General features: G+C 46.5%; 1 protein-coding gene across 1 annotated transcript; it reads left to right on the forward strand.

Annotated features, from left to right (window-relative positions):
* Nucleotides 1-2,531: 2,531 nt before the first annotated feature.
* Nucleotides 2,532-27,389, forward strand: VAMP2 (vesicle associated membrane protein 2). Its single transcript, XM_058183098.1, has 5 exons — nucleotides 2,532-2,657; nucleotides 16,770-16,890; nucleotides 18,616-18,774; nucleotides 20,846-20,897; nucleotides 23,840-27,389. Coding segments are annotated over exons 1-5 (351 nt in total). The 5' UTR covers nucleotides 2,532-2,655; the 3' UTR covers nucleotides 23,857-27,389.
* Nucleotides 27,390-27,763: the final 374 nt, after the last annotated feature.

A 27,763-nucleotide genomic window follows, 5' to 3' on the forward strand; every position in this document is an offset into this window, starting at 1 on the left:
TTTATCCGAGTCTTGATCATAACATAACATAATAACAGAGTTGGAAGGGACCTTGGAGGTCTTCTAGTCCAACCCCCTGCCCAGGCGGGAAACCTTACACCATTTCAGACAAATGGCTATCCAACATTTTCTTAAAAAAATCATGTGACCTCGGGCCTATGATGACAATCATAAGTGCGAGGACTTGTTGTAAGTCACTTCCCCCCCCCCCCCCGGCATCTTTCCCTGGCTTATAAAATTGAAAACCCTGTTTCTGGGATTGCATAGTTCTATGCTTGCTTCCAAGTAATGGTGGCTTATTCAATAAACCCGGTTTCCTAGGTGGGGTGGTAGGGTATACCTAAGATCGGAAACAAACCAGATTGGCACATGCCAGGCTAAAATGTGTTGGTTGTCTCATTTGTGTGTCTTGTGTGGGAATACAGCTAACAACTTTTGCCTTTTTTTGCAACCTGGCACTCTTCGCACCGTTGACTCCATCCGCCCCATAATGGGGATGATGGGGTGGGAAGTCCCCCAGGCACTAACTTGGCATTGCCCAGTCTTCAATCCTGCTTAGCTTGGCACTTATGTTTAGTTGAATTTTAGTCGGGACTAAACCCCCAAACGCTTGGTCTTCAAAAACTAGGATAGCTGGTTTGTGCAAAGCCAGGCCAACCCCTGTTTAATTCCAGTCAGCTGGGTCAAAACGCCCCAATTTGGGGTCTTCAAGGTTATGACTTCAAGAGCGATGTGGTGGCCTAGAGGTCGAGTTCTCCCCTTGAGTTCGATCCTAGGAAGAGGCAGATACTTCTCTTTCTGGACGCAATGAGAATATATCTGCCGAATGTAACTCCACGTTCCGCATGTTACTGAGGATATCTCTGCCGAACATAACTCCATGTTCTCCATGTTACTGAGGATATATCTGCCGGACGTAACTCCGTGTTCCGCACGTTACTGAGGATATATCTGCCGAACGTAACTCCGCGTTCCGCACGTTACTGAGGATATATCTGCCGGACGTAACTCCGCGTTCCGCACGTTACTGAGGATATATCTGCCGAACGTAACTCTGCGTTCCGCACGTTACTGAGAATATATCTGCCGAATGTAACACCGCGTTCCGCATGTTGCTGAAGATATATCTGCCGAACGTAACTCCGCGTTCCCCATGTTACTGAGGATATATCTGTCGAACGTAATTCCACGTTCTCAATATTACTGAGAATATATGCAGAACTCCGCGTTCTCAATATTGAGAATAAATCTGCTGAATATAACTCCGCATTCTCAATATTGCCGAGAGTATATCTACTGAACATAAACTCCGCGGTGACAGGAAGGGCATCCGGCCAGTAAACTTCTCAGCTCCATTCCGTTGCCCAGACCTCCGCCCCGCAAGGGATTATGGGGGTCTTTTAAAAGGAGATGAAAGTTATGACTTCAAGACTGCCACGTTTGAATGTTTTGTTTTTGTTTTTTTCACTTGGGGTCATGCTTTGAGTAAATTTTTCTTGCAATGTTAGGTTTTTTTTAAGAAGAGACTGGATAGTTACTTGTCTGAAACGGTCTAGGGCCTCCTGCTTGAGCAGAGGGTTGAGCTAGAAGACCTCTGAGGTCCCTTCCAGCTCTATTCTGATTGATTGATTGATTGGGTTTTCTCCTCACAGAGCCTAGGGCCATGAGGGTGAACCTATGGCATGCATGCCACAGGTGGCACTTGGAGCCATATCTGTAGGCACGTGAGCGTTGCTCTAGCTCAGCTCCAGCACGCGCCGGCCAGCTGATTTTCAGGCCTTCCGGGCCCACTGGAAGTTGGGAAACGGGCTGTTTCCAGCTTTCGCGGGGGTGGGAAAAGCCGTTTTCGCCCTCCCCAGGCTCCTAGAAAGGCTCTGGAGCCGGGGGAAGGCAAAAAACGGGCCTACTGGGTCCACCAGAAATCAGGAAATGGGCAGTTTCCAGCCTTCAAAGGATCTCCGCGGGAGTGGGGAAGGCCATTTTCGCCCTCCCCGGGCTCCTAGAAAGGCTTTGGAGCCCAGGGAGGGTGAAAAACGGGCCTTCTGGTCCCACAGAAAATGGGCACTTTCCAGCCTCCGGAGGGCCTCCACAGGGGTGGGAAAAGCCGTTTTTGCCCTCCCCAGACTCCTAGAAAGGCTCTGGAGCCCGGGGAGGGTGAAAAACGGGCCTTCTGGTCCCACTGGAAGTCAGGAAATGGGCACTTTCCAGACTCTGGATGGCCTCCACGGTGGTGGGGAAGGCCATTTTCACCCTCCCCAGTCTCCTAGAAAGGCTCTGGAGCCCGGGGAGGGTGAAAAACGGGCCTCCTGGGCCCACTGCGTGCCAAAAAACGTGGGTCGGTCGCGTGTGCACGTGCAGGGCGCATTGAATTACGGCTGTGGGCACCCCGCAATGGCAAAAAAGCGGTTAGCCATCCCCGGCCTAAGGGTGAAAAAGGAGGCCGAGCAAGATGGCGGACTCCTCCCTCCCTCCTCCTCCTCTCTCCTCCTCTTCCCCCCTCCCCTCTCTGAAATGCCCGGATGTGACAGCTCCGGCCGCCATTTTGCTGCCTCTGCCGAAGCGAGCAAAAGCTTCATTCGGGGAGCGCGAGCCTCGCAGCCGCCGCCGCCGCCGCCGCCTTTGACCGCCCGCCCGCCACAGCCAGCGTCCTCCGCGATGTAAGTAGCGCTCGATGCAACGCGGGACCCGGCGTGCAATGCTCCTTTTCTTGCATAAAAGCAGGTGCACGCCAGAAACCGGAGAGTTTTTTTATTTTATTTTATGATTATTATGATGGTGATGATGATTCTCTCGCCGCCGCCCGCAGTAACGGGGAAGGGGAGGGGATGTTTTTATTTATTTATTTATTTTTTCCCCTCCTGGGTGGGGAAGGGTCGTTTGCAAGGAGAGGGACGTGGTGCACGGCTCCCCGGCTTGCATTGGGGTTTGGTGCATCGAAAAAACCCGACTCTTTCTTCCCTCCTCCCACGCATTTCTCTCTCTCTCTCTCTCTTTTTGTCCTCCCTCTTTTGGGGAAGGGCGTGAATGGGGAGGAGGGGGGTGCTAAGGACAGATAAAATGCAGAGAGCAATCTTTATTTTTTTTTTAAATTTTGTTGTTTTTGCTGCAATGGATGCTTCCTTCTTGGTCTCTTGTTTCCTTCCCTTCCCCCCAATCCAATAATTTAGGGTGTTTTTTTTTCAGATCTAGGGGGGCTGCTGCTGCCCCTCCCCATAGAAGACAAGAAAAAGGAGGGGGGAAGGCTTGGCTTTAAGCTCTCCCTTCCCCCCCCCTCTTCACCGAATGGCACGTCCCTTGTGTGTCCCAATGAATGAAAACAGTTGGACCCATTTAAGATTGGGGGGGTTTTTTTAAAAAAAAGCTTTTTTTTTTAACCTCCCCACCCCACCCCAAATCTTAAAAACCGGGGGGGGGGAGACGACCCTCTCCAACGCCCCCCACCCGCCTGGGGTGAAAGAAAGAAAAAAAACCCTACCTGTAATATTGCAATTTATTATTATTATTATTATTACTGTTATTATCATCTTTATTCATTAAGCATGAAACACAAGTCAGCTGAACCTTCAAAAATGGCAAATCACTATTAAACTCACTGTTACTCTTATTATTTACTTCATTCATTAAACGTGAAACTCAAGTCAACTGAACATTGAAAAATACATCACAAATAGCATTGACTGGTTTACTATTATTATCTTTATTCATTAAACATGAAACAGTCAACTGAACATTCAAAAATATCACAAATAGCATTGACTATTATTGTTATTTTATTATCTTTATTCATGAAACAGTCAACTGAACATTGAAAAATATCACAAATAGCATTGACTGGTGGTATTATTATTATTGTTAATATTATTATTATATTATCTTTATTCATTAAACATGAAACAGTCAACTGAACATTCAAAAATATCACAAATAGCATTGACTATTATTATTATTATATTATCTTTATTCATGAAACAGTCAACTGAACATTGAAAAATATCACAAATAGCATTGACTGGTGGTATTATTATTATTGTTAATATTATTATTATATTATCTTTATTCATTAAACATGAAACTCTGGTCAACCGAACGTTCAAAAATACATTACAAATACCATTGACTGGTAGTATTATTATTGTTAATATTATTATATTATCTTTATTCATGAAACATGAAACTCAGGTCAACCGAACGTTCAAAAATACATCACAAATACCATTGACTGGTGGTATTATTATTATTATTGTTAATATTATTATTATATTATCTTTATTCATTAAACATGAAACTCAGGTCAACCGAACATTCAAAAATACATCACAAACACCATTGACTGGTATTAGTGTTGTCGTTGTTGTTACCATCATTATCATTATTATCACTGTTTTCATTATTATTATTCTTATTATTGCAATCCCTCCCTCTTTCTTGATTCCTTTCTCCAGGAATAAGTGAGGTCATCTTTGCACGCTTCTCTTTTGCCTTTTGCAAACGTGCAAAAAAAAATAATGCGGGGGGGGGATTTAAGAAAGGGAGAGAGGAGGCGATGCTGCCTTTGAAGGCAATGTTTCTTTTTTTTTCTTGCATTTTAAGATTTATTTAAAAAATTTTTTAAAAAAAACAGCCCTTGGTGTAGGGTGGAGATGGAACCATTCCTTGGGCATGGCAGCTCTCCTATTTGAATGAACGTATGTTTAAGCATGCATTGAATGTATGTATGTATGTATCATCAGGCTCTGCTATGTGCAAAACAACCTACAACCCCCCTCCCCACAAAAAAAAAGGGTGGAGAAGGATCCAAAACAGACGGGGGGGGGGGAGCAAAAAAACAGAAAGCAATTTTGGAAGAGGGTCCTTCCCCCCCCCCCCCGCCCTATTTTGCATGCAGGTGAACAGTGGGTGTGTTATTTAAAAATATATTTTTTTTAAAAAAAAGGGCTGTATAAAAAAAAATGCCTCTTTTCCCCCCCCCCCAACCTGGGAATTGCAAATGGTTGAAAAAATGAGGGGGGGTGGTGGTGTTTGGAAGCGTTTGCAATAAAAAATGCCTCTGGGTTTTTTTTTTTTGCAAAGCTGTCGGGAAGGAACAAAAGGTTTGAAAGGAAGGGATGGGGCACCAAGAGGTGATGGGGTTTGGTTTTTTTGGGGTGGGGTGTCTCTTTAAGACGGATGCATCCTCTCTTCTCCCCCCCCCCCCATTTTGAGTATTTTTAGATTTTGCAAAGGCAAGCTGGGCAGATGGAGGATGCTAAAAATATATATTTAAAAAACAAAACACCTTTTTTTTTTTGTCCAGGCGATGACACAATTACTGCTTTCCATGTAACCTTTGGGGTTGGGGTGGATTTTTATTTTATTTTATTTTATTTTGTCCTGGATCTTTGGCTTCTCCATCCCCTTTGGGTGGGTGGGGAGAAACTGCCAGTGGAGTTTGCAAATGGAGGTTGCAAATAAAATAGGAAAAAAAATGGAATTTGCAAAGGGATGAAGATGCATTGGTGGTTGCCGGTTGGGGAGTGGAATATGGGCAGAGGGGTGCTGCAGATAAAACAAATAGGGTGTGTTTTTTGCACCTGTCTCAAAATGCAAGGGTGATTTTGTGCGGCTTGCTATGTAGCTGGGAAGGACCAGATGTTAACATCTGGACGGCACCGAATTGGCGATTGGAACCCCGGGCCACTTTTAAGATCGATGGACTTCAATGCCCAGAATTCCCCAGCTGGCAACCCTTTCGTTTAATGGGGAATTCTGGGCGTTGAAGTCCCACCCGTCTTAAAACGGCGTTTATTGAAAATTGAAAAATTGCGTGCCAGAAATAAATCGGAAGGCTGCTTCTGAATGTCTTAAAGATGCTCCTGGGATCGTGCAGAGTGCCGCTGCGGTGTTGTTGTCGGGAGGGTCTGGTGGAAAAAGGAAAAGGGAAAAAAAAGCCACAGGTCTCGTGGGAAATCTAGAGGAAATGGCTAATTTCCCGGATTGCAATCCGGGAAGGCCAATTTGGAAACGGTTTTGCAAAAAAATTTTTTTGCAGACGGAAGGAAGCCTCGGTGGAAATTAATCTGCTTTTATACCGTCGGAATAGAACGTGCCAAAAAAAAAAAAAAAGGCCAAACCTGATTATCGGTGATTTATTATCCAGTGAGATTTTAAGGGCCTCCTGATAAAACTGTTTTTATTATTATTATTTTCTAACAAGGGGGGGGGGGGAAATTGAATGGAAAGGCTGCCTCATAAACACCATGATGATGCTGGCTCACCACCTGCAAAAAAAAATAAAAAAAAAATCAGAAGTATTCAATCGGTCCTTATTGCAATTCCCTCCTTGGGAGGGGATTTTTTTAAATTTTATTTTATTTATGAAATCGATCTGCTGCCCATTTCTGCCATCGGGAAAGGAAGCTCCAAGCGAAGTGCCCTAATTTCATTTATTTTGTTTTGGCGAGCCCGTGTTTCATTTCTTTTTTTTATTTTATTTTATTTTATCACAATCTCAATTGGTTTTATTTGCAATTTTTTTCTCTCCCAATTCTTTGGGGCTGTTTTTTTTTTTGCCCCGTCTCTCAATGCTTTGTTCCCTGGCGTGTGGTCCATATTTTCATCCTTTTTTAAAAAAAAAAAGAGAGAGAGAGAGAGAAAGGAAGAAATCGATACCGCCTCGGCTTGCCGGGGCTCCGATTTGAGAGAGCTTTTTTATAAATAATCCTGCAATTTAAAAAAAAAAAAAAAGGAAGTTGTGATCCACTGCTAGGCGGTTGAGGTTAGAAAGCTTGGTTTTCAATTTAAAAACAAAACCCACATTTTTTCCAATCTTTTCCTTCCTTCGTCTTCTGCAAAAATGTAACGTACGAACGAGCTGGGCGAAAGCCACAATAATGTGATTTTTGAAATTATTATTGTTGTTGTTGTTGTTGTTGTTATTATTCCTTTGTCGGTAAGATTCGAATTCGCAATTCCCGTGGGTGGATCTCCTTTAAATCTGGGCCGACAGCCGGATCTGCAGAAGGAAGGCAGGCTATAATCGCGTGAAGTCCCGGACAAAGCCTCTTGTCCGCAGAGCGCTAAGCCGGTTGAGCTGCGGCCTGGATTTTCTTGTCCATTGTTTGCTGCCCTTTCCAGACAAAAGGTTGCATTCTTTGTCGGTTGTGTCACACTCACAAGCCTGGTGTGAACCGTTCGGCTTTATAGAATAACCGCTGGGGTCAGTCAGTACGTCTCGATCCGTGCAAATTTAAGACGGGTGGACTTCAACTCCCAGAATTCCCCAGCCTGCGGAAGTGGGGAATTCTGGGAGTTGGAAGTTAAGCCGTCTTAAACTCACTGCGGTTCAGAAACTCTGCAAAAATAATAATAATAATAATAATAAATTGCTCCTAAATCTAGCTTGGCTTGCTCACTTCTTCAGACTCAGCTACTCACCTTGGAGAGCCATGGGATATATTTAAGGCTTTTCTGTCTTCTTGGTCTCCTTTCCTTCTTCTGTTTATTCCTCGCTAATAATAATAAATCCAGATTTATTTATTTTTTTACTTGCCGCTTTTGGATGTGTGTGCTCCTTTCTTGGCAGTTGTGTCTGTCGTTAAATTTGAGATTGGCGTTGGGTCTTGTTTGGCTCCATACAACAAGCCGGTATCTAGATTATATTACATTTATATAGATCCATTTTTTTTTTCCTCCTTAGGAAATATTTTTTTGGTACCCGTCCCTGCTCTGGAAATATTTATGAATGAACATTTACTGTCCCGAATTAAAGGATTAGACGGTCATAAAAAGGATGCCTTTATTATTTTTTACAAATAACTCAAAAGGCAGCAAACAAACGGGAGATTTTCTTGGCAAATTGATGGCTTTGTTTTGATCAAGGCTGTTGTTTTGTTTTTTAATGTGGATTTTAAAATGTGGATTTTAACGCATTTAAAGCCCTTTGCTTCCTGTTTTGGGGTCGGGTGTCTGGAATTTTTATTTTCCGTACGCCCGTCGAACTGCTAGCAAGCAGGGGGGGAAATAGATTTATATCTTAAAATATATATATTTAGCCCTCGCATCCTCAGTAAAATCAGGAGTGGCTGTAAATAGAGAGCCAGATCTTGAATATAAATGGGAGATATCTGGCTCGCTTTTGCAACTTCGATCTTCAACGCCGAGTTCCCTATCTGTATATAAAAATATAGATTTATTTAACCGCGATTTCCTAACGGGGTGACTTCAGCGGATTTTACTCCACCGGCTGAGAAAACGAGCCAGCTTATTTGACAATGGAAGCTTCCAAAGCTCCCCTCTTTTTTTGCCCAAGTTACTAGTCCTCACCATTTGTGTGGTTTTTTTTTTTTTTTTAACTATTACCATCTGGCAGACGGTACAGGATAATAAAAACAAGGACAAATAGGCTGAATTGCAGCATCTGTCCCAGGGCAGTAACTATATTGAATTCTACTGTATAGTACAATATGAATGCAATATGAGGGGTTTTTCAATTCAATTGTATATAGAATGTGAAGGAGGTGTGTTTGTGTTTCATTTTTTTTTTTTGTTCTAATGTACACTGAAGATGGCATTTAATTTCGTTGTATGAAGTGAGATAACAATAAAGTAAACCAAACCCAACCAAACCAAGGAGGATGGTTGAACGGTCTTCTGCCCAAGTTACTAGTCCTCACCGTCCAAACTGAGGAGGATGGTTGAACTCCATGCACCTGAAGTACCAGGTGCGTTGAATTCAGGGGCATGGAATTCAACCATCCTCCTCGGTTTGGAGACGGCGAGGACTAGTAACTTGGGCAGGAAAACGGGAGAGCTTGGGAAGCGACCGGGTGCAAAGGTTTAAATTCTCCGCAATTTTTTTGGGTTTGCCAGCAAAGCCTTTGGTGTAGCATCAGGGGAGGGTTTGGCGGGACCGTGTGGCTTATCCGCGGGGCGATGGCATGCATGTCTCGGGATCGAATCTGCCGGTGATGTCACAGCAGGGACCGTGTGCGCCAATCCGAGCCGCCTTAGTCATCTTTTCAATGGATGCATTGAAATCCTTCACGTCTTCCCAGAAGTCGTGACTGAGTCATCCTTGTTAATCGCGGCAGATTGACTGCAAATTCAACGCCGGGGGGGGGTACAGATGTGGGTCGGTCGGGGGGTGGGGAGAAAGCAAAACATGCCCCTCCCCCTTTTTAGTAGATTATCGGGCGGGGGAGGAGGGAGGGATCCCGACAAAAGGCGGATTAAGAGTTGAAATCTTTCTGTTCGGACCACGTCGGTTCCGTGTTTAGGTTTTGGAAGGGTGGCAGGAATGGTTGACAGGTAGTCCTCGAGTTACGGCCACCCTCGCGCCCAAAATTTCCAGTGCTAAGTTGAGCTGTTTGTGAAAGTGAGCTCTGCTCCGTTTTATGACCTTGCTATCCACGGTTGTTAAGCGAAGAATGGCTGCAACACATGGTTAAATTAGCAACACGGTTGTTATTAAGCGAATCGGGGTTCCCCCTAGACTTTGCTGCTCAGAAGGTCGCAAAAGAGGATCACGAAATATATATGTGTGTGTGTGTGTGTGTTTTCTGAGGTTTTCGCGGGTGTTTGTATGTAGGTCTTTGGTTATTCGGGTTTTCTCCCGCGTAAAATTGGAAGTGTCTTGGCGACGTTTCGACGAAGTCTCATTCGTCATCTTCTGAAGTCACCAAGACACTTCCAATTTTACACGGAGAAAACCCAACAACCAAAGACCTACATACATACACCTGTGAAAACCTCAGAATATATATATATATATATATATATATATATATATATATATATATATATATATATATATATATATATATATATATATATATATATATATATTGTTTGTATGTAGGTCTTTGGTTATTCGGGTTTTCTCCCGCGTAAAATTGGAAGTGTCTTGGCGACGTTTCGACGAAGTCTCATTCGTCATCTTCTGGCTTCAGCTTTGTGCTTTGCTCCCAGAAGCACGAAGCTGAAGCCTGAAGATGACGAATGAGACTTCGTCAAACGCCGCCAAGACACTTCCAATTTTACGGGAGAAAACCCAACAACCAAAGACCTACATACATACATATAAACATATAAACATATAAACATATATATATATATATATATATATATATATATATATATATATATATATATATGGTTTGACTGATGAAGTTGGTTGGATGAGCGACTAAATAGCAGTTAGAATAGAATGAGCTGGAAGAGGGACCTTGGAGGTCTTCTAGTCCAGCCCCCCTACTAAAGCAGGAGAACCTGTGCTGTGTCATTTCAGATAAGTGACTGTTCTTAAAATCCTCCAGTGATGGAGCAACCGCAAGTTCTGGTGGCAAGCTGTTCCACTGGTGAATTGTCCTCGCTGCTAGGAAGTTTCTCCTTAATTCCAGGTTGCTTCTCTCCTTGATCAGTTTCCATCCATTGCTTCTTCTGCTGCTTTCGAGTGCTTTTTGTGGCAGCCCCTCCTCTTTGTGGCAGCCCCTCTGATATTGGAAAGCTGCTATCAAGTCGTCGTCCCCCCAAATCTTCTTTTCTCTAGACCGGCCAAACCCAATTCCTGCAACCATTTTTCATATGTTTCAGTCTCCAGGCCTTTGTTCATCTTAGTTGCTCTACTCTGCACTTTTTCCAAAAGTCTCAACATCTTTTTTGTAACGTGGGGACCAAAACTGGATGCGGGACTCCCAAGTGCGGGACTTACTAAGGCTTTACAAAGCGGTGCTAAACCTTCCCGTGATTCTGCGCCTTTTGTTTATCCAACCAAGGATCGGATTCGCTTTTTTGGTGGCGGCTGCACAGGGCCGGCTCATCTTCAAGCGATCGTCCCCTGGGACTCCAAAGCCCATCTCGTGGTTCCTGTTTTGGAGTCATCTCTACTTCTTATACCTTTGATTTCCCCCCCCCCCCAAATCCTAAATGTAAAAAAACTTTGCTTTTTCTCCACGTTTAAATGTCATTTTGTTGGGTAGCGCCCGTTGTTCAAAGTTAGGTCGAGATCCTTTGGGATCCTGGAGGTTGTTCTTTTGCGGTGTGGTTGGCTCAGATTAACAAATTTGCCACGATTCAGTGTTTTTAGGTCGTTTTTGGCTTGGATGATTTTGAGTCGTCTACTCACAACGTCTTTCCGAAAATAATAGGATTTCTTAAGCAGCGTTTTTAGAATAGAATAGAATTTTATTGGCCAAGTGTGATTGGACACACAAGGAATTTGTCTTGGTGCATCTGCTCTCAGTGTACATAAAAGACAAGATACATTCATCAAGGTACAACATTTACAACACAATTGATGGTCAATATATCAATATAAATCATAAGGATTGCCAGCAACAAGTTATAGTCATACAGTCATAAGTGGAAGGAGATGGGTGATGGGAACGATGAGAAGATTAATAGTGGTGCAGATTCAGTAAATAGTCTGACAGTGTTGATGGAATTATTTGTTTAGCAGAGCGATGGCCTTCGGGAAAAAACTGTTCTTGTGTCTAGTTGTTCTGGTGTGCAGTGCTCTATAGCGTCGTTTTGAGGGTAGGAGTTGAAACAGTTTATGTCCAGGATGCGAGGGATCTTCAAATATTTTCACGGCCCTCTTCTTGATTCGTGCAGTATACAGGTCCTCAATGGAAGGCAGGTTGGTAGCAATTATTTTTTCTGCAGTTCTAATTATCCTCTGAAGTCTGTGTTTTTCTTGTTGGGTTGCAGAACCGAACCAGACAGTTATAGAGGTGCAAATGACAGACTCAATAATTCCTCTGTAGAATTGGATCAGCAGCTCCTTGGGCAGTTTGAGCTTACTGAGTTTTTGAATCTCCTTAAAAGAATTCGGCTAAAACGTGACTTGCCTTTTTTTTTTTTTTTTGAAATGTGGAGCAAACGCGATGAGTCTGAATACAACGTACTATAGAATGCAGGTAGTCCTCGACGTACGACCATAATGGAACCTCCAAAGTTCTGTTGCTAAGCGAGACGCTGGTTCCAACTTTTATTATTGGGGATGCTACGGTGGTCGTAAGGGCGAAGATGAGGCCACTATCAGGCCTTTTCCTGTGATTTCAAACAGCGGCGAAACGAACGGTCGTAAGTCCAGGGTGATACCTGCGGGAATGATGCGATCCAAAATCTCCCATTTGCAGGCTATGATGGGTTCCTACGAAAGGCCGTTATAGCTAGTTCTCGACTTACGACCGCAATTGAGCCCCAAATGTCTGTCGTTCAAGCGAGACTTTGGTTAAGGGAGCTTTGCTCCAGTTTTACGACCTTCCTTGCCGCGCTTGTCCTGTGAATCACTGCGGTTTTATGATAGTTACACGGTCGCTAAGTGAATCCGGCTTGCGCTTTGACTTGCCCGGTCAGAAGGTCACAAAGGGGGATCACATGACCCGGGACACTGTAACCGTCGTAAGGACGTGTCAATTGCCGAACACCTGAATTGTGACCACGAGGCTGCAACGGTCGTAAGTGTGAAATACAGTCCTAAGTCCCTTTTTTTGCTAAGCAAATGATTATAAATTGAAGACTGCATGTATTTCTGGCCTCTTGTAGTACAGTAGTCCTTGATTTACAACGATTTCATTTAGTGACCGTTGAAAGTTGCAACCGCACTGAAGGAAGGGACATAACAACTGTTTTTTTTCCACACTTAACGACCGGGGCAACCTCTCCGTGGTCACGCGATCGAAATTCGGACACTTGGCAACGGACTCGTACTTACGCCGGTTGCAGTGTCCCAGGTGTGTGTGTGTGTGTGTGTGTCACATGATCCCCTTTTGCGACCTTCCGACAGGCCAAGTCAAGAGGGGGGGAAGCCGGATTTGCTTAACGACCGTGTGACCATCTCAAGGAAACTGCATTGGTTCGCTTCGCAAAACGGTCATAAAACGGAGCAAAGCTCACTTCACCAAAGCCTCGCTTAATGGCAGAAATTTGGGGGCTCAATTGTGGTCGTAAGTCGAGAACTACCTATAATGGCCTTCCGGAGGAACACGCCATAGCCCGCCAATGGGAGATTTTGGATCGCATCCTTCCCGCAGGTGTCATCCTAGACATGTTTAGCCACTGTTTGAAATCACCACAGCCGAACGGAAAAGCTCTGATAATGACTTATCCTCACCCTTATGACCATCGTACCATCCCCAAGGTCATATAATAAAAGCTTGAGCACTTGGCAACCAAGGATGTATTTACGACGCCTTTTAAGATCACGCGATTCCCCATTTGCGGCCTACCCAGCTGGGGCTCCTAACATGCCAAGTCAATAGGGGGAAGCTGGATTCGCTTAAGGACCGTGTGACTCACTTAACCACGACGATTGATTCACTTAACGGTCATAAAATCGGGCGTGTGTGACTCACTTCATTCCCTTGCTGAGCTGTGGAAATTCTGGTGCCTTCTGGTCGTAAAGTCGAGGACTCCCTGCAATTCATCCATCTTCTACCGATCGATGTTTACGCACACGTGTGTTAACACGCAAGGCAGATTTGCAAGGCGGTTTCCTGGAGAATTTTGCAATTCTACAGTCCCGTTCTAGCTTTTTGGGGCAACTTCTCACCGAACAAGATATTTTCCAGTTTGCTTTTTGGTATTTTAGAGATGGCTACAACTACCTACTGTACTACTACTGTACTACTAATCTTGGCTTCTTAATCCCTTCCCAGGGATTAAGCCTAAAGCTCTTTTTCTTAACACCCTCCCTCTAATTACACCGAACGCACAACACCAGTTGTGGTTATATATTTTAACAAAGCGCTTGCAAAATGAGAAGAAATTCCGCTCTGTTTCTTTAAAACTACTAGCATAAAAGGATGGGGGGAGGACTGGGTGGGGAGATGGCTGGGGCATTCTGGGAGTTGAAGTCCACCTTTAAAGCATGCTGGCTGGGAATGCTGAGAGTTAAAGTCCAATCATCTTTGCAATGTAAATTTTTTTTATTAAGTTTTATCGAAGTATCAAATAGAATGGAAAAGTAAGAAGAGAGGAAGGGAAAAAAGAGGGAGGTACGGTGTAAACGGGAGAAAAATAAGAATAAAGAAAAAGACACCAACTTCCGACGCTCTTTGACACAGGTGAAGGTAACAACATTACAACCACAACTTTTTTTTTTTTGCTTTTACACAACAGTATCGTGTTTTCCCTGAAAATAAGACCCTGTTATATACCAAATGGCTGGTAGGCGGGAGGTATCCATTTGGAAATCCGCCCTTATTGACAAACGAGTCCCTAACACGAGGAATGACACCAGACCCACACTCACGAGGTCCACACAGGATGTCACCACCACACATCTACCCAGAAAGCAGACCCAAACCCACACTGATCATGAAGCACGACCAAGGACCAGAAGCCAGACCGCAGCTGCAACATTAGCCATTTCAAACCCCTCCAATCCATACATGCAGCAGACAGACACCCACTATGAAGATGTAGCACGACCACGAACACGAAGCCAAACAACAGCAATGCAGCTCACCAGCTCAAATCCCCCTGCAACTCAGACTAATCTGAGCACAACCAAGCCCCCACCCAAACAGGACACACCCCCATCCAATCAGAGCACAAAAAAACCCCATCCAATCAGAGCACAGCCAAGCTCCCACCCAATCAGTTCAAACCCCCACTAGCAGTTAAAAAGGAAGAAACAGCTGCAATCACACATTGCTCCCAGAAGCACAAAGCTGAAGCCTGAAGATGACGAATGAGACTTTGTCGAAACGTCACCAAGACACTTCAAATTTTACGCGGGAGAAAACCCGAATAACCAAAGACCTACATACAAACACCCGCGAAAACCATAAGCGCTTGGCCTTCTTGCCATGCGCTCAAAAGCCCGATTGGGTTTATTATTAGGGGATGTCTTCTTTTGGGGAAAACAGGATATGTACAAGACAGGGGTGGGTTTGAGTTACCTTTACCACTGGTTTGCCGCCCACGCGCGCACTGTCCGCACATGCACCTGGCCTTTCGTGCATGTGTTTTGCTCGCTCGCACCCCTCCCGCGCATGCGCCCGGACTCGCAAACGTGCCTAAATAGCACAACTTGGTGGCCTGGCCCACCTGCGATCGATGCTATCGGTTCGCTCAAACCGGTGCGAACCAGCTGAATATCAGCTCTGGTTACAATCCATTTCGATAACAATAAGCTCATCTCGTTTACAAAAACGGAATCAAACTTTCACTTATTTTTTTTCCTTCTCATTGCAAACACAAAACCCGGAAGGAAATTTTGAACTCGAGACAAAAATTAAGTATAATCTATTTGGAGAAAAAAAAATCCTTTTTTTAACCATCTCAGCTTCTCCTCGCTGTGAGGAATAATATATAATTCTCCTATTTTCAAGTCTTAGTCCATAATATTTTACCAACTTTAGAATATTGTTCCGCATTACTTAAAGAACCAGCAGACGTGGGTATACATACATATACTCAGTTTATACGTACAAAACTAACTTAAAGCTTTCTAACAGTACATATATCATTTTTTGATATATCCTAATTAATTAAACTATATTTAAGTCACTCCCTCCAGCTTATCTTCAAAGAATATTGTCTTTTTCTTCCTCAAGAAGTTCTCAGCTTTATGAAATCCATCCATTTTAAAATAATCTGGCTGGGGGATTCTGGGAGTTGAAGTCCATCCATCTTAAAGCATTCTGGCTGGGGAATTCTGGGAGTTGAAGTCCATTTGTCTTAAAATATGCTGGCTGGGGGATTCTGGGAGTTGACACCTATCCAAATCAAAGCATAATCTGGGGGATTCTGGGAGTTGAAGTCCACCCATCTTAAAGCAGTCTGGCTGGGGGATTCTGGGAGTTGAAGTCCATTTGTCTTAAAATATGCTGGCTGGGGGATTCTGGGAGTTGACACCTATCCAAATCAAGGCATAATCTGGGGGATTCTGGGAGTTGAAGTCCACCCATCTTAAAGCAGTCTGGCTGGGGGATTCTGGGAGTTGAAGTCCATTTGTCTTAAAATATGCTGGCTGGGGGATTCTGGGAGTTGACACCTATCCAAATCAAAGCATAATGTCTGGGGGATTCTGGGAGTTGAAGTCCATCTGTCTTAAAGCAGTCTGGCTGGGGGATTCTGGGAGTTGAAGTCCATTTGTCTTAAAATATGCTGGCTGGGGGATTCTGGGAGTTGACACCTATCCAAATCAAAGCATAATGTCTGGGGGATTCTGGGAGTTGAAGTCCACCCATCTTAAAGCTGTCTGGCTGGGGGATTCTGGGAGTTGAAGTCCATTTGTCTTAAAATATGCTGGCTGGGGGATTCTGGGAGTTGACACCTATCCAAATCAAGGCATAATGTCTGGGGGATTCTGGGAGTTGAAGTCCAGCCATGTAGCCCCACGTTAAGGCGTCCGATCGGGCCTTTGAACCAACCCTGCCCAATCCCATTCTCAAGGAAGCACTTAAACTCGTCGATTTCCTAGCCCTGTGGCCTTCCCCTCCCAGAAGCCTCTGCAGTGGCTAGCTGGCTGGGGGATTCTGGGAACTTAAGAACAAGACGTTGGATAGGTGCTTCCTGCCTGTGAATTTTTTTGGGGGGTGGGGAGGTTGGGTTAGCGGGAAACGGGTTGCGATCAACAGGTCCCAAATCCGCCTTTTTGGGCCCCGACACATTTTCGATGCTGAGAAACAACACAGGTGGGTCTGTTTTCAGGTTCAGGTGGGTTTCTTCGCACCGTGCAGGTAGAGGAGAGGGTCTTGCAAACCCATAAAACACCCCCCCCCTTTGTTTTTAAGCTGTGTGCAAGACACAAAATCACACCCTCCTTATATACTTTTCAGGTCGGCTAATGTTGCTGCCCCACCCGCGGCTGCCGGAGGAGAAGCCGGGGCTCCCCCCGGCCCCCCACCCAACCTCACCAGTAACCGGAGGCTCCAGCAAACCCAGGCTCAAGTGGATGAGGTGAGAAGTAGGGGATTCTGGGAGTTGAAGTCCATGCTGGGGGGGGGAAGGGGGAGGGACACTGCCCCAGAGGTCAAGAGTTTGCGGGTGGTGGCCCTTCTTTGCCAGGGGTACAGAGAGGGCACCGAGCCCCCCCCAATTCACTAATAAACTGCATTCTTAATGTTTATGTATGAAATGTATATGCCTCCTGACAATGGTGAAATCCACATTTTTTTACTACCGGTTCTGTGGGCGTGGCTTGGTGGGCGTGGTGTGGCTTGGTGGGCATGGCAGGGGAAGGATACCGCAAAATCCCCATTCCCTCCCCACTCCTGGGGCCAGCACAGAGGTGGTATTTGCCGGTTCTCCGAACTACTCAAAATTTCCACTACCGGTTCTCCGAAATGCTCAAAATTTCCGCTACCGGTTCTCCGAAATGCTCAAAATTTCCGCTACTGGTTTTCCAAACTGCTCAAAATTTCTGCTACCGGTTCTCTGAACTGCTCAAACTTTCCGCTATCGGTTCTCCAAACTGCTCAAAATTTCTTCTACCGGTTCTCCAAACTGCTCAAAATTTCCGATACCGGTTCTCCGAAATGCTCAAAATTTCCGATACCGGTTCTCCAGAACCTGCTGGATTTCACCCCTGCCGCCTGATCATGAGGATGCTACAATGGTCATACCGTGTTTCTCCAAAAATAAGGCCAGGTGTTATTAATTTTTGCTCCAAAAGACGCATTAGGACTTATTTTCTAATTAGGTCTTATTTTTGAGGAAATACAGTACTAAATGCATCCATCTGGCAGACAATCTTAACTGGGGCTTATTTTTGGGGTAGGGCTTATATTACAAGCATCCTGAAAAAATCACGCTAGGATTTATTTTCCGGTTGGGTCTTATTTTTAGGGAAACTGGGCAACTAAGTCAAAAACGGGTTCGTCGTATGTCACTTATTTTTTGTCATGCCGTTGTAACTTTGAGCGGTCACTAAATGAAGGCTTGCAAGCCGAGGACTCACCAAGGGTTGCAATCGTCGGCGGAAAGAATTTCGGTTTAAATCGGGATGAGGTTACCTTCCCGGCGGCCTTGGGCGACGGGCTCAAAACACACTTCCAAAGCTATAATAGACAACCATGACTGAAATCGAATCTGATTTAATTTCAGTTCTAATCTGATTTAATTTCAGAATCCTTTAGTTTGATGGAGGTGACGTGACCAGCGCGTGTCAATCTTCGGTGGGGTCCTGGGTACCCTCTGAGCTTGCAGATATTTCGTGACCCAACTAGGGAACATCATCAGTGCTAGAAGGGAGGAGGGTTGGAGGAGGAGGAGGAGGAGAGGAAGGGATGGAGAAGAAAGAGAAGGGGGAAGAAAGATGGAGAAAGAGGAGAAGATGGGTGAGGAGGGGAGAAGGAAAAGGAGAAGAGGAAGGGATGGAGAAGGAGGACTGGTGCTCTCTGAGCTTGGTGGTTTTCTTACAGACGTTTCGTGACCCAACTAGGGAACATCATCAGTGCTAGAAGGGAGTGAGGTTTGCAGAGAAAAAGAAGGGAGATGGGGAAGAAGAAGAGGAGGATGACAACTGTAGTGTCCTTAGATATTTTCTGAGTTTGGTGGTTTCCTTGCAGACATTTCCTTCCCGGTGTTAAAACTCTGCCCTTCTATCGGCTTCCAGATCTCGGTGGTTCTCGCTGCCTTCTCCTACATCTGACCGTCTCTTTCCCGGGGTCTCTTTCCCTCCAGGTGGTGGATATCATGCGAGTGAACGTCGATAAGGTCCTAGAGAGAGATCAGAAGCTTTCGGAGCTGGACGACCGTGCCGATGCTCTTCAAGCCGGAGCGTCTCAATTCGAAACCAGCGCCGCCAAGCTTAAGCGCAAATACTGGTGGAAGAACTTAAAGGTAGGATGGAGGAGGACGACCGCCTCCTCCTCGCCCCCCCCAAAGCCTGGTTGCCTCCTTCCCCTTTGTCCAAAGGAGCCACCCGATCTTGAGGGACCTTCGAGGGACCTTGTTGGTTGGGCGTCCCTGGGAAGCGCAACCAACATTAGACGGAGAAGGCCTCTGAGGTTAAAGAGATGTCATCTTGCATCATTCCTCTAGCGCAGGGGTCGGCAACCTTCAACACTCAAAAGAGCCACAAATGTACTAACTGGAAGCACCCCGTTCAATTCTGGAGCCGACCGGAAGTCCGGTCCCCCCCCACCATAAAGTCTCTTCCTAGTGCAGTGTCCTTTTTCCTCTGCTGACCGGAAGTCCGGTTCCTCACCCCACCCCACCATAGAGTCTCCTCCTAGCACGGCGTCCTTTTTCCTTTGTTGTCCGGAAGTCTGGTTCCCCACCCCACCCCACCATAGAGTCTCCTCCTAGCGCAGTGTCCTTTTTCCTCTACTGACCGGAAGTCCGGTTCCCCCACCATAAAGTCTCCTCCTAGCACGGCGTCCTTTTTCCTCTGCTGACCAGAAGTCCAGTTCCCCCCGTAAGGTCTCGTCCTAGCACGGCGTCCTTTTTCCTCTGCTGACCGGAAGTCCGGTTCCCCACCCCACCCCACCCCACCATAGAGTCTCCTCCTAGCACGGCGTCCTTTTTCCTCTGCTGACCGGAAGTCCAGTTCCCCCCCCGTAAGGTCTCGTCCTAGCACGGCGTCCTTTTTCCTCTGCTGACCGGAAGTCCGGTTCCCCACCCCACCCCACCCCACCATAGAGTCTCCTCCTAGCACGGCGTCCTTTTTCCTCTGCTGACCGGAAGTCCGGTTCTCCCACCTTAAAGTTTCCTCCTAGCACGGCGTCCTTTTTCCTCTGCTGACCGAAAGTCCGGTTTCCCTCCCCCCCACCATAGAGTCTCCTCCTAGCGCGGTGTCCTTTTTCCTCTGCTGACCGGAAGTCTGGTTCCCCCACCATAGAGTCTCCTCCTAGCGCAGTACTCTCTTTCCTTTTACCAACTGGCAACAGGGAGCCGCAGCAGATGGATGAAAGAGCCGCATACGGCTCCAGAGCTACGGGTTGCCGACTCCTGCTCTACGGAATAACAGAGTTGGAAGGGCAAAAATACGGGCAAAAAGGATCGTGTGGCACGGGCCACCAGTGCAGAGAAGATTTGGGGGAAGAGACCCCAGAATCAGGTTCGATTCAAAAAACGGGGAGAGAGAGGATATTGGGGGTCGGGGAGGATGGGACCCGAGCTCTTGATGAGAATGCTAACCTCCTTCCATGATCTCGGCCTTCTGGTGATCATCTGCATGGAATCAGGTTTGAGAGGGGGGTGAACTCACTTGAAAGCAGGCCCAGCCACAGGGTCCTTGTAGTCTTCTGGATGTATGTAATGTCAGCCTTCTAGCTTCCATAGTTTTCCATCGGAGCAACGTGGAGGTGGGTGGATTTCAACTCCCAGAATTCCCCAGCCAGTCTTATCGGTTTCCTATTTAATTGTCATGCTATCCAGCCCACTTTTAACTCGTTTATTAATTTAATCTTGTGGATTATTATTGTTATTATTATTCACTTTTGCTGAAGTCAAAGATATATTACGTCTACCGCATTCCCACCGTCTATTAAGAAAGTTACCCAGTCAAAACAATGTGACGCTTGTTCTCGTCCTGTCCATGCTGAATCCTTGCTGGCTGGGGAATTCTGGAGAAGTTGAAGAAACGCTCGTTTAGGATCTAAAAGGAGCTAGATCCCAAGGGATCTGGGAAGGTTTTGCTTTAGATGGGAAACAGATCTACCGCGGGGGTCAGACGGGACAATCCAGAAGATTCCTGTTGGAGAAAGACCGATTTAGACCATTCACCACCAGAGATTGTATTCACTTAACTCCGCTACCAGTTCACAAATGGGAGCGCGCATGCACAGAGCGTCAAAAACAGGACGGGTGGATGGAGCCTTCCGCCGCTACAGGTTCGCACGAACCGGGTAGAACTGGCTGAATAGCACCACTGATTTCACACGCTTTCTTTCTTTCTTTCCCGTGGCAGATGATGATAATTCTGGGGGTGATATGCGCCATTATCTTGATCATCATCATTGGTGAGTGACCCTTGCCAAAAAATAAAAAAAATAAAAATGGGAGCGATGAGACGTAAAGAGGGGGACAGGAAAGTGCCTCAAGTGGCTTTAGAGCGGGGGTGTCAAACTCAATTTCACGACGGGCTGCATCAGAGTTGTGTTTGACCCTGGAGGCGGGGGGTCATGGGGCGTGGCCATGATGGGTATAACACAGGACTTGTGTTGGGGGGGGGCACCTGTGGGGGCCAAGTGCTAAGGCAGGACTTCCCTGAGACCCTCCCTCACACTCATTATAATGTTCCTTCCTTCCTGCTTCCTCAAACTCTTTTTCCTTCCTCCCTTTCAATCCCTCCCTTCCTTCCTCAGTCCCTTCCTTCCTTCTTCCTTCCTCCTTTCAATCCCTCCCTCCCTCCCTCCTTCCTCAATCCCTCCCTCCCTCCCTTCTTCCTTTTCCCCTCCTTCCCTTTCTCAATTCCTCCTTCCACAAACCTTTCTTCCTTCCTTCTTCCTTTCAATCCCTTCCTTCCTTCCTTCTTTCAATCCCTCCCTCCCTCCCTTCCTCCTTCCCCTTCCTCAATCCCTTCCTTTCTTTCTTCCTCCTTTTTCCCTCCTCCCCTTTCTCAGTTCCTCCTTCCACAAACCCTTCCTCCTTCCTTCCTTCCTTCCTTCCTTCCTTCCTTCCTTCCTTCCTTCCTTCCTTCCTTCCTTCCTATCCCTTTCTTCCCTCCTTCCTTCCTTCCTTCCTTCCTTCCTTCCTTCCTTCCTTCCTTCCTTCCTCCCTTCCTCCCTTCCTCCCTTCCTTTTCTTTTCCTTCCCTCCTTATTCTCCTTTCTTCTTCCTTCCCCTCTTTCCTTCTTTTTCCTTCCTGGCTCTCTTCCCATCCTTCCTTCTTTTGTCTTTTGTCTTTCCCTTTCTCCTTTCCTGTCCCTTGGATGGCTCAAATGCAAAAGGGGAAACATTTCTTCTTTTGGTTTGTTTCTGGTATGTTTTGCTAGCCCTCTGCCAGTAGAAACGGGGCGCGGGGGGGGGGGCGGGGGGGCTGAGTTTGATACCCTTGCTTTAGACTGAATCTCATCTGGGGTTTGGGTGCCAATCGGTTGATCCCACTTATCGCAAACTCTTCCGTGTCGTTTCCATTTTTTGACAATCCTTAAAGTCGCCGACGATTGCCCTCAGTGTGGACTTTAGTAAGAATTAACTTTTTACCGGTGGTCCTCGACTTACAACCGTTCGTTAAGTGACCGTTCCAAGTTATAACGGCGCTTTTTTTTTTAAAAAGTGACTTACGACAATGTTTTTTCCCCACGCTTAAAAACCTTTGTAGGATTCCTCCGGTCAAAATTCAGTTCCTTGGCAAGTGACTCATATTTACGACGGTTGCAGCGTCCCGGGGAGTCACGTGCTTCCCTTTTGTGACCTTCTGACTGGAGGGGGGAGGGGGAAGCCGGATTCACTTAACGACAATGGGACTAACTTCTCAGCTGCAGTGATTCGCTTAACAGTGGCAAGAAAAGTCGTAAACCAGGACAAAACTCATTCCATAAACGTCTCGCTTAGCAACGGAAACTTGGGGTCATATGTTGAGGACTACCTGTACGGTGAGGCCCCCCCCCCCGATTTACGATCACAATGGCACCAACCTTTCCGTTGCTAAGTGAGGCCGTTGTTGAGTGAGGTTTTGCCCTGTTTTCATGACCTGTTTCGCCCCGGTTGTTAAGTGAATTATATGGTCTTTAAGCGAATCCGAGTTCCTCATTGACTTCGCTCATCCGGTCGCAAAAGGAGATCATATAAACCCTTCAACCGTCATAAATGCGAGCCAGTTGTTCAAGTGACCACGGGGACTGCTACAACGGTCGTAAGTGTGAAAAACGGTTACAAGTCCCTTTTTTTTAGGGCCGTCCTAACTTCGAAACGTCACTAAATGAACTTTTGTAAGTCGAGGACCTACCTGTATCCTGGTTAGTTTAAAAAAAAAAAAAAAAACAGGATTACAGCCATCCTGAGATTTTTTCCTGAATAATTTTCTCAATTTTAATCTATAGGACTATGATGGGCAGAAACTTCATAAATAAATAAACTTTACTCCTCGTCTTACAACCGCAGTTGGGACTGGAGCGTCCGTCACTAAGAGATGTGGTTGTGCAATAAGTTGCCGCCGATTTGACAACCTTTTCTGACCCAGCCGTTAAGCGAATCACTGCGGTCGTTAGGCGAATCCCAGCTTCCCGCTCTGAGTTTGCTGGTCAGAATTTTTCTGCGAAGATGGCAAATGGCAATCCGGTGATCCCATGATCCATATATGTGGGTTGCCCGGTGCCTGAATTTTTGATCACGTGATGGCAAGGACACTGTCAGTCATAAGTGTGAGAACCAGTGGAAAGTCCCTTTTTTTCCCAGTGCTGTTGAGGTCATTAAGCGAATGGTCGTATGTCGAGGACTACCTATGAAGTTTGTTTGATGTAGCAATGAAGCCAGTTGTGTTTGCAGGCAAACTGCAGCTTAGCACACTCAAATACCAATTACCGGAACCTTTAGAGGCAGTCCTCGACTTAACGACCGGTCGCTAAGTGGGACCATTCGGCATTCCAACCGACCGACCGACCCTAAAATGGGTGGTTTTTTTCCCAACCCAGATTTTGCAGTTCTGACATTGCGACACCACCCCCCTCCCCGTCCTCTCTGGTCACGCATCCGAACTTGGGATGCCTGGTAATATGACCGCGTTGTCCCATTTAATGACGGTTTTGTGGGGGGGGGGAAAAACAGCCCTTCCAGCCTGTCCGTAAAAACCACGCCTACCACCGGTTCACTTAACGACCGCCGCTAAAAAAAAAAAGTTCACCAAACCAAATAATAGGAACGACCCATTTAATGACTGTAACAGGCCGTTTCTCATTATGCCGGTCGTATAACCAGGACATCCTATAAGTTCTCTCTTTTGTCTGTTTTTTCCTCTGCAGTTTACTTCAGTACTTAGTGGAAATACTCCGAGACGTTTCCCCAACCAGGAGCAGAGGCCGGGAGAGGCGCACGGGGCCGAGTCTTCCAGCGCCAACTTCCCCACCCCACCCCGACCCCCCCTTACCCCGCCTCCCTCCCCATCCCCCCCCTTTCCCCGCGTGTGTGTGTGTGTGTGTGAGCGTGGCGTTGCGTGTGGGTGTCTTGTAAATAGCCCGATTTGTTATTTATACATATACATATATACATATATATATACATAAAAATATATATATATATTATATTATATTATATTTTGTCTGTTTGTAGATTTCTATCTAGACTTTCTATGTGTCGCTCCCGGTGGTTTTTTTCTTGATTTTTAACGACAAACCTTCGAGGACCAAGGCCCACCTGCCCCCCCCCCCCGATTCTCGCCTCCGTGGTCGTCCCCCCATTTCCCCCAATTCGGTGGACTCCCGACCCCCATTTCCCTTCCGCCTCCCAACGGAGCAATTCCTAGTTGCCACGCGGATCATGCCCGATCTTGGAATTGTATCCCCCTCCTTTCTCGTTCTCGCAAATATCTAGAATCGGAAGATCCCGGCTCGTTGGGGAGATCTGGGAGAAGTTCGGGGGTCGCTCCCCGTTTAGTCTTCTCGGCCGTGCTGCTAGTCCTCAGTGTCTTGGCCACTGATCCCCGGACCTGGTGATCTCCTCTTAACGGTTTTTTTTTTTAAAATTTATTAACTTATTCGGCTTGTACTGCCAGTTTTCTCTCCCTTAAGTGTCTGCGGGAAACTCACCCGGCGTTGGCGGGAGTTAAACGCCTCCTTTCCGAGGGTCGGTGCCGGGTGGGAGTCCTCCCGCCGGCCCGCGGCGTTCTCCTCCCTCTTCCGAACCACGGGCGAATTTACTGCCATTTACTTCCCGTGTGTTGTTGTTTTTTTTAGTTGTGAACAACGGCGACGCAACCTGGTTGCGATTCTTGACATTCCACACTTTTTCTCTAAAAGCGGTGTTCCCGCTCTTAGGACCTGTGCGGTTTTTGGGTTTTTTTTGGTTTTCCTTGCTATCACTGCCTATCTTAACCCTGTTTTAAGGAGTTGTGTGTGCTTGTGGGTGCATGCCTTGGGTGTGTGTATGTGCGACTACGTTAAAAGAGCAACGCAGGAGGAGGGGGAGGGCGCTCCACTCCAGCTTGGTCTCCTTTTGCAGAAGATACAAAGGTGGATTTTTATTATTTTATAAAAACCAGCATATCTGACGGGCGTTAACCGGGGCGGGAGGTGCGGGGAGGCTCTCGTTCCCGGGGACTAAGGATAGACCCTTCCTTGACCCGGATCCTGGGAACGAAACGTTATAATTTATTGTTCGAATTAATTTATTATTATTATTATTATTATTTGTCGGCGCTTCCTGTTTCCGCGTTAAACCTCGTGGAAAGGTGTTTTAAAGTGGGAAAGGGAGAAGGAGACAGCTGGGTATGAATGACTGTGGATAAAAGAGAAATACCTCCCTCCTCCTCCTCCTCTTTGTGCAACCTCTCTTCCTCCCTCTCCCCCTCTCCACCCACCCAGCCCCTTGTTGGCCCTGTCCTCCAAGCCTGGCCACTTTTCAGCTTTTGCAAACAGTTGTAGTTGTGATTAATTGTGACCAGTGACCACAAACCACCCCCTACCCACCCGCCCACCTGCCCCCCTCGTTTCAGCACAAACTGCCATGTTTCTGGGCCTGTTTATAATGTTGGCTATGTGTGAGGTTTTTTTTTTTTTTTTTTAAAAAGTATTTTTGCGGGGGGGGGGTACCTCCCTCCCTTCGTCCCCCCCCACCGCCGCCTTTCCTCTCGTCTCCCCTTCCTTTTCCAAGAGGAAGAAAACAGCTGTATCCTGTTCGTCACATATTTGCTCCCTGGAAATTTTTCCGAAGAGGAAGAAGGAAGAGAGAGAGAGAGAGAGAGAGAAATGATGCCTGTAAAATGTTTGGGGAGGGGCAAAGCACGGATGGTGGCGGGTTATCTCGGCAGGAGAACCCTCTGGGTCCAGTTGCCCTGCTGGAGGGGGAGAGAAAAAAACCAAACACCACCACATGGATTTTGGGGGGGAGGAGGGGGAGACGGACTGGAAAAAGATCAGGAAACGGGGGAGCAGAAGTGAGAAGTTTGGGAAGGTCTCCAAGTTCCTTAGTTTGGAGGGACGACGGAGCGAGGAGACCTTGGAGACGGTTGAGCGTGGCCTTCGCTTCCATCCTGTCCTTCTCAAGCTGGCCTGTTGGGGGGGGGGAGGGTGGTTCTTTGAGGGGGTTTCGATCTGGGGAGAAAAGAGGGGAGAGGGAACACCCTGAGAAATAGAGCCACGGGGAATAGAACGGGGGTGGGGGTGGGGTGTCCGCTTGACGCATCGTCTTCCATATATAGTCTAGGACAGGGGTCGGCAACCTTAAAACACTCAAAAGAGCCATTTGGATCCGTTTCCCACAGAAAAGAAAACACCGGGAGCCACAGAACCTACCGGACAAGCTCAATAAATCGCGCGCCGGCAGGTGTCGCGCCTTGGCGGTTGCGATACATATTTTGAGCGAGCAGAGGAATGAAAGAGCCACATGCGGCTCCAGAGCCCACAGGTTGCCTACTCCTGGTCTAGGAAAAGAGCCGTCTGCGGTAGGAGGGCTCTGGAGCCCCTTGTCAAACCCAACGTTTGATTCAAAGGCAGATTAAAGGAGCTTCTTTTTTGGGTGCGTGGAGGGGGCTTTAATGATATTTTGGGGGTGGGGGGGCGAGGGAGGAAGGGAAGGTGGCAAGTTGCAGATTGTGTGAGTCAATCGGCAATTTGTGTCATGGGTTGAAGGCTTGTGCGGGTGAGCCGCCTTTGACGGGCCCGCAACATCCCTTTGTGGGGTGTCGCCGTTTGTGCTGAAAAAACAAAACAAACTTGGACGCTGCCTTTTAATAAAACGGATTTAGTCTGAAAAGGGGGCTCCCGAGGTCCTCGTATAGATAGTATAATAGATAAGGTCACTTTTGAAGACGAGCGGGAACGTCAAGTCCCAGAATTCCCCAGGCCGCAAGTCCGCGAACACATCCGGCAGAGAATTCTGGGAGTTGATGTTCCCACTCGCGTCTTTTTTTAAAGTGGTTTGAGAAAATCCTGGAATAGAGAAAGGTATATAGGGGTTTTCTTTCTTTTTTTTTTTTTTCCGATGGGGGGGAAAGAGAAGGGGCTGCCCCTCTCGCAGTTGGCCAGCAGGGGTCGCTGTGGACATGTAACTTGCCCAAAGAGGAATTTAAAAAAGAGAATTAAAAGAGTGGAATAAAATGGATCCCAGCCCAAAACCTGAGACAGACACCGGTGTGGAAAGGAAATTTCCTTGAGTTTAAATTGCCCAGCCAGCCCTGCTCCTCAAAACAAAAACAAAAAAAATAATAATAGGGGGCTAAGATCCAATTTGGGATAGAAGCAGGGGTTCGATAATGCTGTGAAAAAACAAAACAAAAAAAAACTCAAAATTGATATTCGGAGACAAAAATAAAAACCTACAATAAATATATATCCTGTGTGGAGAATGCCCCCCAAACGCTCGTCTTTTTCTTGGTTGCATTGTTATTTTTTTTTTCTTCCTTTTTTTGGGGGGGTGGGTGGGGACGATGATGACTTGCCGGTCTTTTGTCCTTGAGGAGGGGGTTTCTTTGCGGGCAAAAAGGGGGAAGGGAAAAAAAGGGTAATTGTTGTGTCCCACTCCTCCGCTGACAGCCGGGTCAGGGGAATCGGAATCAGGCGTGCCTCTGCAGCTTTGCCAAAGTCCCAGCAAAGTTCTCAAGGCAGGCAGGAGACCAGAAAGTGACTTCAGCAAGATATGTTTAGACTTTGCCTGACTCGGAGAATGCCAGAAAGCAGGTCCTTTATATAACATAACATAACAACAGAGTTGGAAGGGACCTTGGAGGCCTT

This window comes from Ahaetulla prasina, chromosome 4 (genome assembly GCF_028640845.1).
Source record: "Ahaetulla prasina isolate Xishuangbanna chromosome 4, ASM2864084v1, whole genome shotgun sequence".
Taxonomy (NCBI): Eukaryota; Metazoa; Chordata; class Lepidosauria; order Squamata; family Colubridae; genus Ahaetulla; species Ahaetulla prasina.

Bases quoted from the DNA above. Each gene is read 5' to 3' on its own strand.
- VAMP2 (XM_058183098.1), top strand. The intron at 16,891-18,615 runs GTGAGAAGTAGG...CTTTCCCTCCAG, and splicing joins CCCAGGCTCAAGTGGATGAG to GTGGTGGATATCATGCGAGT. The intron at 18,775-20,845 runs GTAGGATGGAGG...TTCCCGTGGCAG, and splicing joins ACTGGTGGAAGAACTTAAAG to ATGATGATAATTCTGGGGGT.